At 50.0% G+C, this 16,365-nt stretch overlaps 1 protein-coding gene across 2 annotated transcripts in view; it reads right to left on the bottom strand.

Moving 5' to 3' along the window:
• Nucleotides 1-16,365, bottom strand: part of SRRM2 (serine/arginine repetitive matrix 2) — a 225,768-nt gene that overhangs the window by 135,070 nt on the left and 74,333 nt on the right. For both annotated transcript variants that reach the window (XM_029606781.1, XM_029606782.1), the window contains one exon: nucleotides 11,988-12,268. In XM_029606781.1, coding sequence (XP_029462641.1) covers nucleotides 11,988-12,226 — 239 coding nt within the window. In that variant the 5' untranslated portion in view covers nucleotides 12,227-12,268. The remainder of the gene's footprint in view (nucleotides 1-11,987; nucleotides 12,269-16,365) is intronic.

The following is a 16,365-nucleotide window of genomic DNA, read 5'->3' on the forward strand; positions in this document are numbered from 1 at the left end:
AGTGTTTCTTTAGAATTAACAACATTCAAATAATTATATAAATTGTACAATACACAAACAACAACCCTGTATCAGTGAATATATTTCCTGCCAAAAAGCAAGTTTGCTCACCATAATCAAAGTTCTCTATAGACAGCAGAATGAATTAACCATTACACATGGGTAATATCATCCGATGATGCCAAACAGAGCCATCTCTCTAGCTCAGTAAAGTTTTACTAATGAGCATGTGGGAGACTTTGAGAGTTCCTCAGTCCACTGTAGAGATTAGCTTAAGGAGATGGGCAAATATCAAACATGGCTAATTTATCCTGTGTCTATGGAGAACCCCGTTTATGGTAAGTAAACTTGCTTTCTCCGTTAAAGCAGGGCTGAATTAGCCATGACACATGAGGAGTCCCAAGTTAAGGGTCACATGGCGGAATATTTGATGAATAAACAATCCATAGAGAGTGTGAACAGGCTGCACAAAAAACTGTTTGCCCAGCGTTACTCTAATTTCTTGACAGATTGTCCAGACAATAGTGGGACACGACGACCAAGTTATAGCTTTGCAGATTTCTTCAATGGAGAAAGCTTTTAGGCTTAGTGTAGACAGATGGACTCAGAACGAATGGGTATAGTATGCTCGTGCTAGCAGTTGGAGACGGATCTGACGTCAGCACGGGTATATATACCCCCACAGGAAGCGTAGCAACTCAGTAATCTTCCTTGCAAAAGCTGTTATGGATGTGTGTACTGACGCTCAGTGAAATAGTGAAACAGGATTCCCCTGACCGATTGATAGTAGCTGGAGACCACCAGCAGTCACAACCGGAAGGCGTCGACACCTGGCGAAGGGGACGCTCTTATGTAAACAAATGACATGGCTTACCTTGAATCGGTGAAACCCATGTACACTGGCAGCTGGGCGGGATGCTGAGTCCATCTGTCTACACTAAGGAAAAGGCAATTATCAGGTAAGTAATCTCAACATTTCCTGGCGTGTAGCCAGATGGACTCAGAACGAATGGGATGTACAAAAGCTTTACTCCCAGCCTGGGCGGGTGGCTGCCTGAGGACCGTGTAGGACTGCCCTCGCAAATGCTGTGTCCTCCCTGGCCTGGACATCCAGACGGTAGAACCTGGAAAAGGTATGGAGGGAGGACCATGTCGCTGCTCTACATATGTCTGCAGGCAACAGCATCCTGGATTCTGCCCAAGATGCTGCTTGTGCTCTGGTAGAATGCACCTTGACTTGTAGAGGCGGTGACTTCCCGGCCTCTACGTAAGCTGCTCTGATAACTTCTTTAATCCAGCAGGCGATGGTGGGCCGAGAGGCCGCTTCACCTTGTTTCTTTCCGCTGTGTAGGACGAACAGATGGTCCGTCTTTCGTACTTCTTGTGTCAATTCCAGATATCTGGGCAGCAATCTGCCGATGTCGAGATGGCGTAGTAAACGCCCTTCTTCTGATTTCTTCAAACCCGCCGTAGTAGGCAAGGATATGGTTTGGTTGAGGTGAAATTGGGAGACCACTTTAGGCAGAAAGGAGGGAACCATGCGGAGATGGATAGCCTCTGGAGTGATTCTGAGAAAGGGATCACAGCAGGACAGTGCTTGTAGCTCTGAGATGCGGCGTGCTGAACACACCGCCAGTAAGAACACCATCTTCAAGCTTAGAGAACGGAGGGACACGCCCCGAAGGGGTCTGAAGGTGGATCCCGCGAGGAAATCCAAAACAAGGTTAAGGTTCCATAAGGGCACAGGCCACTTCAGTGGCGGACGAATGTGCTTGACTCCTTTCAGGAAGCGGGAAACATCTGGATGCGTGGCAATGGTCTTGCCATCCCTCCTGGGACCGTAGCAAGACAGCGCAGCCACCTGAACCTTGATGGAGCTTAGGGAGAGACCCTTCTGAAGCCCATCCTGTAGAAAATCCAGAACAATAGGAATTGTAGTCGCATGTGGGTTGGTGCCATGAGTATCGCACCATGCTTCAAATACTCTCCAGATCCTGACATAGGTAAGGGATGAGGAAAACTTGCGAGCTCGGAGGAGTGTATCTATCACGGGCTCCGAGTAACCTCTTTTCTTCAGTCTAGCCCTCTCAATGGCCAGACCGTAAGAGAGAATTGAGCTGGATCCTGGTGGAGGATGGGCCCTTGACGTAGAAGGTCCCGGAGAGGAGGCAGGGGAAGAGGCTCCCCTGCCAGCAGTCTTCTTATGTCCGCGTACCAAGGTCTTCTTGGCCAATCTGGTGCCACTAGAAGAACTAGGCCCCGGTGCTTCTGAATCTTGTGGATGATGGCGCCCAGCAGAGGCCACAGAGGAAAGGCGTATAGCAGAGTCCCTGGAGGCCACGGCTGAACCAGGGCATCGATCCCTTGTGAGAACAGATCTCGCTTGCGGCTGAAGTATCTGGGTACTTGCGCATTGGACCTGTCCGCTAATAAGTCCTTGTCCGGAATCCCCCAGTGATCCACAATCATCTGGAAGGCTGTGGGTGACAGCTGCCATTCTCCCAGATTTAGGCTCTCTCTGCTGAGGAAGTCTGCCGTGGTGTTGTCCTTCCCGGCAATGTGGACGGCAGAGATGTCCTGAAGATTCGCTTCTGCCCAAGTCATCAGCGGGGCTATCCCTAGAGATACCTGTCGGCTTCTGGTTCCGCCCGGACGGTTGATGTATGCCACCGTGGTGGCGTTGTCGGACATCACTCTGACTGCTCGATTCCGCAGTCTGTGAGCAAACTGTAGGCAGGCTAACCGGACTGCTCGTGCCTCTAAACGGTTGATGTTCCACCCCGTCTCTCCTCTGTTCCACCGCCCTTGTGCGGTGAGTTCTTCGCAGTGTGCTCCCCAGCCGCTCAGGCTGGCATCTGTGGTGAGCAGAGTCCACGTGGGGGAGGACATCTTCGACCCCCTGCTTGTGTGGTTGGACTGCAACCACCACCGTAACTGGGTCCCTCACTCTGGCCGGCAGAGGTAGGTGCGTGGAATAATTCCGGAAGCGGGGGCTCCAGTGCGAGAGCGGGGAGTGTTGTAGAGGTCTCATATGGGCCCTTGCCCAGGGGACCACTTCCAGGGTGGAGGCCATGAGGCCGAGAACCTGCAGATAATCCCAAGCTATGGGCCGGCTGGCTCTCAAGGACCGGAGACGCATCTGAAGTTTTAACCTTCTCTTGGTCGTGAGACTGACTGTCTGCCTGGGTGTGGAATTATACTCCCAGGTATTCCAGTGATTGGGAAGGCCGTAGGCAACTCTTGTTGAGGTTGACTACCCATCCCAGGCTTTCCAGAAGGGCGATCACTCTGTTGGTTGCCCGATGGCTCTCCTCCCGTGATTTCGCCCTGATCAGCCAATCGTCCAGGTAGGGATGGACGAGGATTCCTTCCCGTCTGAGCGCCGCTGCCACCACTACAACCACCTTGGTGAAGGTCCGCGGCGACGTGGCTAACCCGAAGGGCAGAGCCCGGAATTGGAAGTGGCGACCCAGAACCTTGAAGCGTAGGTAGCGCTGATGATCCGGATGGATCGGGATACGCAGGTAGGCTTCTGACAAGTCTAAGGCCGTGAGGAATTCTCCTGGCTGTACTGCGTTTTTGACTGAGCGCAGAGTTTCCATGCGAAACCTCGGGACCCTTAAGTAACGATTGACTGACTTGAGGTAAAACACGGGCCGTAAAGTGCCCTCTTTCTTGGGTACCATGAAATAAATGGAATAGTGTCCAGAATTCACTTCCCAGGCAGGTATTGGGATGATGGCTTTCAAGGACAGGAGCCTCGCCAAGGTAGCTTCCAATGCTGCCTTCTTGTGTATGGGACATGAAGATTCCACAAACCTGACCGGGGGGAGATGATGAAAGTCCAGATAATACCCCTCCCGGATGATGGCGAGGACCCACTGGTCCGACGTAATCTCGACCCATCTGGGGTAGAAGAGGGTTAATCTGCCCCCTATGGCTCCGTCCCCCAGACGGATCGGCGGATTCTCATTGTGAGGCACGGCCGGGATCGGAACCCGGGCCGGCTCCCCTCTTGCGCTGCTTGGTCCGAAAGGACTGGTTCCTGGCCTGAGGACGAGGTGTCTGGTAGCGACTCCAATAGGGAATGAAGCGCTGGGAGCTTCTACCCCTGGAGGGCCTTGGAAAGGCACGCTGATTCCTTCTGAACCGATCTTCCGGTAGTCGAGGTACTGGAGAGGCGCCCCATGTGCTGACCAGTCTGTCAAGGTTGCTGCCAAACAGAAAAGAGCCCTTAAAGGGCATTCTGGTGAGACGTGTCTTCGAAGGAGCATCGGCTGACCAATTCCGTATCCAGAGCTGCCTCCTGGCGGCTACGGAGGATGAGATCCCCTTGGCTGTTGTACGGACTAGGTCAGATGCCGCATCCGTGAGGAACGAGAGAGCTGACTCCATGTCTGCTGCTGGAGCATTGTTCCTGACCTGTGACAAACAGGAACGCATCACCACTGTGCAGCAGGTTGCGATCCGCAAAGATAAAGCTGCCACCTCAAAGGTCTGTTTCAGAATGGTGTCCAGTCGCCGGTCATGAGGCTCCTTGAGGGCCGCCCCCCCCCCTCAACTGGAATGGTAGTGCGCTTGACCACAGCGCTAATCAAGGCGTCCACCTGAGGGCATGCCAGCAGTTCCTGAATAGCCGGTGCCAGGGGGTACATGCCTGTCAGGGCCCGACCCCCTTTGAATGAGGCCGCTGGTGCGGCCCATTCCAAATCTATCAGTTGTTGTGCTGCTTGCAAGAATGGAAAATGGCGGGCTGTAGGACGAAGACCTTCCAGCAGAGGGTTCTGCGCAGAAGGTACCATAGCGCTGGGACCTGTAATATCCAACTCCGCCAGGCACTGGGATACCAGGTCGGAGAGATCCTCTTTAGGGAAGAACCGCCTCATGGTTCTCTATGGCTCAATCCCGGAGGGAAGTTCCCCCTCCTCCGGGAGTTCGGACTCGTCCGGTGAAACATCAGGGTCTGTCTGAACCGGACTGTCTGGAGGCGGGAAGTCCTGCCCACGATAAGGGCGTGAAAGTCCAGGGACAGGATCCGCTGGAGCCGCAACCGCAGCAGCAGCAGCAGCAGCAGCAACAGGAACAGCAGGAACTGGACGGGAAGCTGTTTGCATCTGGACAAAAGCATGAATTCTCTTAAAGAGATCCACCCAGGAAATGGAAGCGGTCTCTAATCGCCGGGGTACCAGGTCCCCCGGGATCCCAGGTTGGTCGAGACCGCCCGCTAAATCCGGGGTAGCCCCTGGGGAACTGTCAGCAAACCGTGGCTGAGACTGGTCCTGGCCCGAGGCTCCCACGGCCTCCTCACATTGGGCACAAAGGGAGCCTGGCTCTTCCCTGTGCGTGGCTCTAAGCTGGCATGCTGAGCAGAGGCCGAGGGCTTTAATGCCGGAATCAGGAGGCGCCGCCGCTGAAGACGTTGAGGCGTTCTGTTCCATCGAGGAATATACGCCCAATACAATATGCGCTGAATAATATGCAGCAGCAATATGCGCTCAATATGCGGCAGCAAAAGGGCGCTCAATACAACAGGCGCTCAATAATATGCGGCAGCAACATATGCTTAATATAACAGGCGCTCAATAATATGCGGCAGCAATATATGCTCACTGATATTCAATATGCTCTCAGCAATAGGCGGTTAGCAATATACGCTCAATGATATCCAATATGCTCTCAGCAATATGCGGCTTAGCAATATACGCTTTATGATATCCGATATGCTCTCAGCAATATGCGGTTAGCAATACACGCACAATGACATATAATATGCGCTTAGTCATAGACAGGCGCCTATCACGGGCGCACAATACCCGAATAAGGCCAACAAAATGGCGCCCACCACGGCATGCTGCCTACAGGCCACGCCGCCGATCCTCGTTCCTCGAAGAGATGTACGCCTTACCTGATCCTCGGCGCTTCCCGGCTGGAACCCGGGCGGTCTCCGGCTGCAGGGGGAGAGGGCAAGTACCTTCACCGCCGCGTTTGAGGAAATGCACCCGCTGCCTCGTCCACGCCGGGACCGAGGCGCCTCTCTCGCCACGCCCGAGCCTCGCCCGGGGGCTACGTCCCTGCCGCGAGTCGGCCACCGGACCGAGGTCTTAAACCTCCGGGGGATCACGGAAATCACCCCGGGAAACTCAACTGGGGGAGGGACCCCAAGGGTATCACTGCAGGAGTGCGGGGCTCGATGTTGCTGTAGAAGTTTAGTAAGAAGAAAGTAGAAAATAGAAAGTAGATTGGAAACACGCTCAGCGAGCGTGCAGGCTCTCCAAACTGCTTTGGAGACGGAAATTACTGAGTTGCTACGCTTCCTGTGGGGGTATATATACACGTGCTGACGTCAGATCAGTCTCCAACTGCTAGCACGAGCATACTATACACATTCGTTCTGAGTCCATCTGGCTACACGCCAGGAAATTGGTTCTTACCTGATAATTTTCGTTCCTGTAGTACCATGGATCAGTCCAGACTCCTGGGTTTTGCCCCCACAGATGGGGACAAAACTCTGCCTTATATAGGATGGTGCCACCTACAGTCTGGCAGTATTACTTAATGTCAAAGCAGAATGGATCCAAAACAACCCAAACTATGTACAGTAACCTGAAACTGGCTCATGAACCCCCATATGAGTACAGAACCCGAGTTAGTCGGGAAAAAACTCGAATGAACTGTCGAGACAAGAAAGAAAAAACAGTGCTGACTCTCCATTACCTTCAAGTGTCAAATGGGTGGGACTCTGGACTAATCCGTGGTACTACAGGAACGAAAATTATCAGGTAAGAACCAATTTTCTTTTCCCTGTACGTACCCGGATCAGTCCAGACTCCTGGGATGTACCAGAGCTTTACTTACTTGGGATGGGATCCGGAGAGGCCAGCTCTGAGCACACCTTCTCCAAAACCAGCTGTCCCAGAATCCCGGACATCCAGGCGATAATGCCTGGCAAACGTATGTAATGACTTCCAAGTAGCCGCTCTACAAATTTCCTCAGGTGAAATCAGTTAACATTCCACCCAGGAGGCAGCTTGGGCACGAGTCGAATGAGCCCGAAGACCATCTGGCAAAGACCGACTGCTTAAAAGATAGGCCGAATTTATGGCCTCCTTTAGCCACCAAGCAATGGTAGTCTTAGATGCCATGTTGCCCCTTCTTGGCCCACTCCAGAGCACAAAGAGGTGATCCGAAATTCGAAAACCATTGGTAATCTCCAGGTAGCGTATCAAAGCCCTACGAATATCCAACATCCGTAAATCCTTAGTCAAGAGATCCCCCCTATCCAAGTCGGAAAAGGAAGGTAGCTCCACCAACTGATTGAGATGAAAGGAGGACACCACCTTGAGAAGAAAGGAAGGCATCGTATGTGCCAGAGTCCGAAATTCTCAAAAAGGGCTCTCTACATGACAAGGCCTGAATCTCCGACAGCCGGCGTGCAGAGCCAATCGCTATCAGGAACACCACTTTCAAAGTGAGGTCCTTCAAGGTCGCTCTACGGAGAGGTTCAAAAGGAGCCACACACAAAGCTTTAAGAACTAAATTTAGATTCCAAGATGGACACGGCTGCCTCACAGGAGGACGCAAATGCTTTGCCCCACGCAGAAAACGAGCGACATCGGGATGTGCCGCTAAACCTGCTCCTTGAATATTACCTCGTAAAGAGCTGAGGGCAGCCACCTGCAAAGAACTACATGACAAGCCCTTTGCCAGACCAGCCTGAAGGAAACTCAAAATGTCTGGTATCCCCGCCCGAGTAGGTAGGACACCCCGGTCAAGACACCATGCCTCAAAGACCTTCCACATTCGTACATAAGATAAAAACGTAGAAGTCTTCCGTGAGCGCAATAACGTTGTCACAACGGCATCCGAGTACCCTCTGGACTTCAGCCGCTTCCTCTCAAAAGCCATTCCGCTAGACAAAAGCACTCGACCTGGTCTAAACAAACGGGACCCTGATGAATCAGATTCGGCTAGGCTTGAAACCGTAAGGGGCCGTCTCGGCCACTCTAGAGATATCAGAATCACCTCCGACGGATGTAATTCTATGCGGCGAAGGATCCAGCCTATGAGAGGCCAAGGTGGAAACACATACAAAAGAACATCGGTTGGCCAGGGAAGAACCAGAGCGTCCACTCCCTCCACTCCTGTGTCCCGCCGACAAGCGAAGAAGCGAGGAGCCTTGGAATTCTTGAATGTCGCCATCAGATCCATACTTGGCGTGCCCCACCAAGTGCAGAGAATCTGAAAGGCTTCCTCCGAGAGCTCCCATTCTCCGGGATCTAGAGAATGTTGACTGAGAAAATCCACATGGACGTTTTCCACTCCGGCTATGTGAGATGCCGCTATGCTAAGTTCTGTTTGGCCCACGAGATCAACAGACGAGCTTCCGACGCCACTGGATGACTCTGGGTTTCACCCTGGCGATTGACGTAAGCCACTGTGGTCACATTGTCGGAGAGAACTCTGACTGACTTGCTGCATGTCATGCAGGGGCAACACAACTTCGGACTGCACCTTCTTTTTTGCCAAAAGCCATGTGAGTGTGCGGGTGCCAACTCCAGATGAAAAAACCCTCAATGCAGTTTCGAAAACATCATAGTCCACTAGGACCCTGTGTTTTCCACACTTCAGGCCCTTTTGAACTAGCGACTCAAGAGTATTCTGATGCTATTGAGGCAACTGCAAAGCCACCCCCTGCACCTGTTTCAGACTGTTCCACACAGACCGGCTCATGTAGAGCTGGTAGGGCGCTATGCGGGCAATGAGCATGGTGCCTTTAAACACCTTTCTCTCAAGAGGGCCCATGGCCCTCTGATCCTTCCCCAGGGGTGTCTAGGAATGGGTTCAAATGCGCTTGGCCTTCTTGAGAGTGGATTCGACAACCACAGACTGGTGTGGTAGCTGAGCCCTGTCAAATCTGAGAGCCTTTTGGACAAGATACACCGCATCTGCTTTCATGTTGACAGGAGGAACTGAGAGGGTATTCCCATATCCTCAACAGTAATTCCACAAAGATCTCGTGCATTGGGACTGCCACGACCTCATTAGGAGGCTCCAAAAACTGGAGGTTATCCAGCATTTTGTGCCGGGTATCCTCTTCCATTTTCAACTAAAACAGGATGGTCTCCTCCATCTCCAGGATAAATCTTACGAAGGAGAGGTCTTCCAGAGGAGACTTTCTTCTGTCGGCAGGAGGAGACAGTTCTGAAGGAAGATCCTCCGATGCATCATTTGAGACATCAGAGGTGTCATCCCTCCAGGATTCATAGGGACTCTCATTCTCACTGCCCGATGGCAAGAACAGGGCTCTGGCGCTCTGCCTCCCACCAGCAATATGGGTATCCGCTCTGCTGGCTGTGGGGGCTGTCTCCAAACAAGCTTCCTCCTCCAAGGAGCTGTGTATCATCTCCGGATCAGCTGGTGGTGTCTCCAATGCCCCGTTGGGAACTGGACACAAGCTATGTCAGTAAGGCACCATTGAGTGTGTGAAGGGATTCCAACAGTGGCTTGATGAGGGACGAAGCCATGACACCCAGAATGCACATCACCTTCTCCATAGTCTCTCCTACTCCCCCTCAAAGATCGCTGATACCAATACTGAATGGGATCCAGGAGTTGTGAACACATGCGTTTCAGAAGCAAAAGGAGGATAAGTGGCAGGCACTGGAGTCTGAGGAGACAGTCGTGAACCCTGGGCATTGCTGGAGGATTGGTAATACTTGCCACGGGGATGCTTCGAGAAATTTACAGCCTAAGTGGTGCATCAACGTAGACAGATGCAGATGCTTCTTCAGCTCCCTTCAACGCTCGGTTCAGTCCCTTCCTTGGTGTCAAGTTGAAGATGACGAATCTGATGTCTTCAATCTGGAGCATCCCCGGCAGCCATCAGCATCATTGGAACAGACGGCTCTCTCAATATCAATGTTTCAATGTCCATGTCAATTGACAGGCCCTCTCCAACCCAAAGAGTTGCTCCATCTTCCCGGGTTGTATCTTAGGTCCTTTAGGGGTCAGCTAGGTGCACTTGCTGCAATCCCAGACATCATGTGATGCCTCCAGGCAGAGGACACATTGATCATGGGGATCTGTGATTAACATAGTCCTCGAACACAGGGGGCAAGCCTTAAAACCGGACAAGAACAATTAGGCATGAAATAAAAGGGATAACAAATCAAACTCGATGGTGGAGACAAACGATGACTGGTGGGCACTGAAACGCCAAGAAACCAGAATAAAACAACCAAGGGGATAAAAGACCAAGGGTCTCCGCATCAATGACAGGAACTTGCTAGAAAGACAGTGAAAAAAAAAACATGAAAGAGACACTAAACTGCTCATGATCATGAAGCTCTGTGAAAACAATACCAAGGGGACCCTTGGTATTGAGTGACATAATGACATGTTGGGCATTCTCAGAGAGGCTCAAAGTTCTAGAAACTTTGACATAAGTTTTCCATGTCGGGCTCCATCTGATGATGGCACCCATATGTCAGTGCTGACATCCTGCCTGTCCTCAGAGAAAAGACATCTTCTGAGACTAATACAGTGTCATTTTCTCAAGAAGCATGTACTGGACACCTCCTGAGCTAGCTGCACTGGGGGGAGGGGGGGGGGTGCGGGGTGCGCACGGAGATGAAGTAGTAGATAGGATCTGGTGTCTCCAGACACAGAGGGAGGGATCTTGGCTGGGTGCTCAAAGCAAATGACTGACAGGAGTTTGGTGTGCCTACAGTTCAGATAGAAGAAATGGTGATAAAGGCACCTGCACAGAGCCTTTTCCAAGCCTCATCGGTACTGGAATTACTACAGGCCTCAATGGTGCCAACTGCACAAACATTTGCATCAATGGCACAGAGCATTCATGTGCATACGGCACCTGGAAGTCATGCACCAACAACATTGTGGACTTCGGTACAGATGGTGCTAGGTGCTTCAACAACGCTGGAGGCATTGGGCACTTCTGCACCCAAGGTGCCAGCTGTGCTGATAATACCAAAGAGCTTTTCTTCTTTCTAGGTGACGTCCAGCATCGTGATGGGAATGAGGTTCGGAACTGCATCTGCTCCGGTACACAGCATTTCTGTGCCTTGCTCAACTCCATGGCTACAGTGGATCCGGAGTCTGGTACTGCAAGCTGGGGAGCCCTGCTCAAGGAGCCCCTGCTTGACTCAGCATTGAGGAAATCCAAGGAGTCTCCATTCCAGGAAGAAATGCAGCTCCATCTCGACTGACCTGCAGAGCTCCACCATTTCCCGCACCTGATTCCACTTGGTTTTGGTTAATGTTTGGGCACACTAGTAGCAGTTTGCAGAGTCATGGTCCAGACACAGGCACTCTTAACAGAAGATGTGGCCATCAGTGATGGGTATCCTGCAGCCATGGACATAGTCTTTGAAGTATGGGCTTACTGGAAGCAGACATCATAAAAATACCTTACTTTTTAATTTGAGCCATTTGAGGGGCTGCCAAGGGCAGCAAAACACAAAACATGAAGATAAGTCATAAAGGAAGATAAAAAAAAAAAATATGAGAAAGAGAATAATGTCCCTTTGGAAGATAAGACCCCCCCACTCAAAAAAGGACTGTGGAGCTCACAAGGCAGCATGCGCTCTAGTGCATGCTCAGAAATAAAACTTTACTGAGCTAGAGAGGTGGGTCCTTTTCAGCACTTTCGAATGACATCATCCATGCGTCATGTCTAATCAGCCCTGCTTGTCAAAGGAGAATGAGAGCAAATTTGGAGAAAAGAGAGCAAATATGGGCAACCACACAAATCAAACCTTGCCCTGAGGGAGGAGAAAGAAAAGAAACAGACTGTATGGGGAGAGGGAAAACGAATGAGTGCATTACTATCTTCCAGAATCAAAACAAGAGAGGCAAAAAAGGAGGGAAAGATACAATGTATGTTCCTTCCATTATTTCATGCAGTTCCAAAAACCATAAGGGAAAAGAAAGAAGGGAATGGGAAGGAATGACCATGTTTTTCTTACCCCTGCTCCTCCATCATCTCTTCCAGTTCAAGACACTTCAGCTCCACCTTGCGCTTGCGCTCGTGATCCAAGATCTCCTGGTTAGGCTTCTTAACCATCAGTGAATCCAACTTCCGCAGCTCCTCCTCAGATTTGTAGTCTGTACGATCCTTCTTGTGCCGCAAGGCAGAGAGGTTGCGCTGAACGTAGCCGTTGGTGCCACTGCCCCGGGGGGTTGGGAGGCCAATGCCATTGTACATAGTCAGGTGCTGCAGAGGTCCTCAGTCTGTGCTCACTGAGACCTGTGGGAGTACAAATGAATGAATTAACAGAGGAATGATTTTCCCCTAAAGCATTATTACATGTTTTTTATACATTTCACAGAGCTCTCAAGAAGCCATGGACGTCCCCATCATAGTTGCCGCAGTCATGATTTGAAAATGAAAATCTGGATGAGATTCAATTTGGTGACTAAAGTCCACCTCTAGCCCTCTCCTGATATATTCTGGAAGATGTAGTGCCAATTTGGCCTACAAATACCAAAAAACACAGAGGACAAAAAAATCAATGTTTTTCTCTACAAATGACATGAAAAGGCTTAACAAAAAATTATTTGTTTAACTGTAGCAGATGTTTTCTTAGGAGAACAAAGTAATCAGCTACATAAATGAGATGGCACAGAGAGCATTTTACAGCAAGCTAAAGAAAACCTAGAAAGCTTTCTTTGACCTGCGCAAGACTTCCTGTCCTGCTGCCTCAGGGATCCCCTCATTCTATATAAAAGTTTAGTAAACCAAACACAAAAGGGGAGGTGGAAGGGAATATATGGCTGATTATTCTGCAGTCGATGGAGAACACCTGTTACAGGTAAGCAACAATTTTCTCTATAAAGAGAAAAGTTTGTCTTCCAACAAAAAAAGGGATCTAATCAACAACATGTAAATGGTATTTTTCAAGAGGTAAGAGAATCCCCTTTAAAAAAAAAAAAAAAAAAAAAAGACAAATAAGTAAAGATAAGCAAGTTTTCTACCGTAAACAGTGTTTTCCGTAGATAGCAGGATGAATAAGCAATGCTGTCTGGGATGTCCTCCGGCAGCCCTTGAGGTGGAGCTTCTCCTAGAGATCAGAGCTTTGCTCTGTGTGCTGCACACATCTTACCGCGGGATCAAGCACTATCTTCTCCTCAGTCTTTAACATAGCAAAAGCATCCGGAGTGGATGCTCCGGAGGCTATCCAGGGAGGCGGGTGGGTCAGCATGGCTAATTCATCCTGCTATCTATGGAAAACACCATTTATGGTAAAGCAAACTTGCTTTTTTTCCCCTGTCAATAGCAGGGCTGAATTAACCATACTGTCTGGGAATCCCCAGCAAAGGGTTGAATCTTACGTGTTTTTTGTTTTTTAAACTGCTTCTGATTGTTGTGTGCCCAATCTGTGCTGCATCTGAGCATGCTTGCTGGTCTAGGCAGTAATGAGATGTGAAGGTATGTAGTGAAGACCAAGTGGCTGCTTTGTAAATGTCCAAAGGTACGTTACTGAAGCAGCCATCGCCCGGACCTGATGTGCCTTTTGACCTTTCTAGGATGTTATGTCGAATGCTTGGAATAGCAGAATTGAATACATTGCGTTATCCAGTTCAAGAGGGTTCTCTTTGCCACTGGAAGACCAGGTACCTTAGGACTGAAAGAAACAAAGAGTTGCAAAGTTCTGTTTTCAGCTTTCGTTGTACGTTTGTAGTAAGCCAGAGCTCTTTTGCAATCCAGAGTATGCAGAAAACACTCTCTATCATTGCCATGAGGCTTTAGGAAAAATGTTGTCAATGTTATGATTTGGTTCAAACGGAAAGCTGAAACTACCTTGGGAAGGAAGGAGGGGCGAGTCTGTTGTTCTTGTCGTGGTAGAACTACAGATATGGAGAATAGTGAACCAGGGCTTGCAATTCACTGACCCGCCTTGCAGAAGTTAGAGCGACCAGGAATACCACCTTCCAGGTCAAATACTTCATGTGACAACTGTCCATTGGTTCAAACGGCAAGAGCATGAGCTGTTCCAGAACCAGATTAAGATCCCAGGGAACCAGAGGATTGGTTACTGGAGGCCTGAGATGCAAGAGTCCCTTCATGAAGTGAGACACCAATGGGTAGTTTGAAATTGGGAGACCGCTGTGTGATGATAGGCTGCTATGGCACTGTGAATCCTGACTGAGGCTGGTAAAGTGTGTGCAGGTAATCTAGGAGAGTTTCTGGCAAACAGGAAAACGGGTCTACCCGTTTGACACAGCACCAGGTTGTATAACAGTGCCACTTGAATTCATAGTTCTTTGAGTAGAAACCCTGTGTAACAATATCAGGACATTTTGGAAGTCTGACGTCACGCCGAGATGGTTTAGTACTGCCCTTTCAACCTCCAAGCTGTGAGATGAAGCGAGGAGTGCATAGGGGGTGCAGTAACCTTCCCCCGTCTTCAGTCAGCAGATCCACCTCCTCCCCCAGTGGTATAGGAGGAGCAATGGACAGTCGAGCCACATAAGCATAATCAGGGTTGTCTCAGTCACACTGGAGCTATGAGGTTTGGGTCAGCGACATTCATGATGCATTTCTGTATGGTACGAGAAAGGAGCAGAATTGGAGGGTAAGCATAGAGAAATCCCTTTCTCCATGTGACTAGAAAGGCATCCCGTGCAAATTTCTCTGGACTTGGAAACACCGAACAGAATCTTATAACCTTCCTGTTGATCACTGCTGCAAAAAAAAAAAAAGAGGGGGCCCATGCATGAGGTACCCCACTCATCAAAGAGTTTGTCCATCACCCTCTGGTTTAGTAACTATTCATGTGGATGAAATATCCTGCTGAGATGGTCTGCTTTTGAGTTCACAATTCCGGGAAGGTAGGTGGCCTGCAGTAAGACAGCATGTTTTTCCGTCCATTCCAAAATTTGAATCGCCTCCTTGCAGTGTCCAGGAACTTGATCCTCCTTTGTTTATGTAGAACATGGCCACCTGGTTGTCCATGTGAACCATGACACTTCGTCCCCGAACTTGGTCAACAAAGGTGAGAAAAGCATTCCGAACAGTCTGTAGCTCCAGCAGGTTTATCTGTTGGGCATGCTCTGAGACGGACCACAAACCCTGCGTTTGTAGGTGGTTGAACTGGACTCCCCACCCCATTAGAAGTGTCTGTGGTGAAAATGAATTTGTGTGCCGGGCTTCGGAATATGGCTTCCTCTGTGAGTGTTAGTGGAGACAGCCACCAGGCTATGTCTCTCTTCATGGCCCTGGTGAGGAGTTCTGTGACATGATTGAAGGAACTGTGTCCACTGAGACTTCAGGCCCCATTGCAAGCAACACATGTGTAGTTGGGTGTGAGGCACCACATATATGCCACTGCCATTTAGCCCAGGAGGGTTAAGACCTGGTGCGCAGAGGGTCGTGCACAGGCCTGAAATCATTCTGACAGGGTGCTCGGGGTCCAAGCCCCATCTTCAAGCAAAAAAGCTTTCCCCTGAATCATGTCTGTCTGCTCCAATGAACTGCAGGATTTGAGTCAACTGGATGTTGGACTTGTAGCTGATTAAGAATCCCAGTACCTGCAAGCAGCTGATCAAGTCCATCAAGTGCAACTTGAGAGTTTTTTTGTCTGAAGTTACCAGAAGCCAACCGACCCAAGCTGGGGAATAGTTGAATCCCATTTCGTCGGGGAAGGACCACCGCTAGGCATTTGGTGAAGACTCAAGGGGCGGAGTATAGACCAAAGGGTAGCACCTTGTACTGGTAGTGCTGCCCAATGGATTGGAAGCATAGGTACCGCCAGAAGGCATGGTGCTTCGGAATGTGGGAGGAGGCATCCTTGAGGTCCAGCGAGCAGATCCAATCATTGGGCTGTAGAAATGGAAGACTAGACTTTAGGGACGTCATCTTGAATTTCTCCCTGCAAAGGAATTTGTTGAGAGCCCGTAAGTCTAAGATTGGGTGGAGGCCACCCAATTTCTTGGTAATGAGTAAGTATGGGGAACAGAAGCCCCTGTTTCATTTGTGTGAAGGTACTACTTGCATGTCCTACTGAACAAGCATCTAGGTGAATTCTGTTCACAGGAGTCACGTCTGCTTCTGGTTCTGCTGAAAGGCGGTGAGGCAAGGCAGAGATGGAATCTTTTTGAAATTGAGCTGGTAGCCTCTGCAAACAATGTCCAGTACCCTGCAGTTGGATTTTATCGCTGACCAAGAGTTGTAGAAATGAGCTATTCTGCCCCCACTGGGAGTGGAAGGGGTGACCCCTCCGATTTCAACTTTGCGGTTTCTAAGTAGGGGCCACCGGCTGTCTCTGCTAGAGCTGGCCCCGGGTCTGCCCCTTGGCTGCGGCTGCTGCTGTTGAAACTACGAAAACAACGGTTCCCTGTAAG

This window comes from Rhinatrema bivittatum, chromosome 6 (assembly GCF_901001135.1).
Source record: "Rhinatrema bivittatum chromosome 6, aRhiBiv1.1, whole genome shotgun sequence".
Classification (NCBI taxonomy): Eukaryota; Metazoa; Chordata; class Amphibia; order Gymnophiona; family Rhinatrematidae; genus Rhinatrema; species Rhinatrema bivittatum.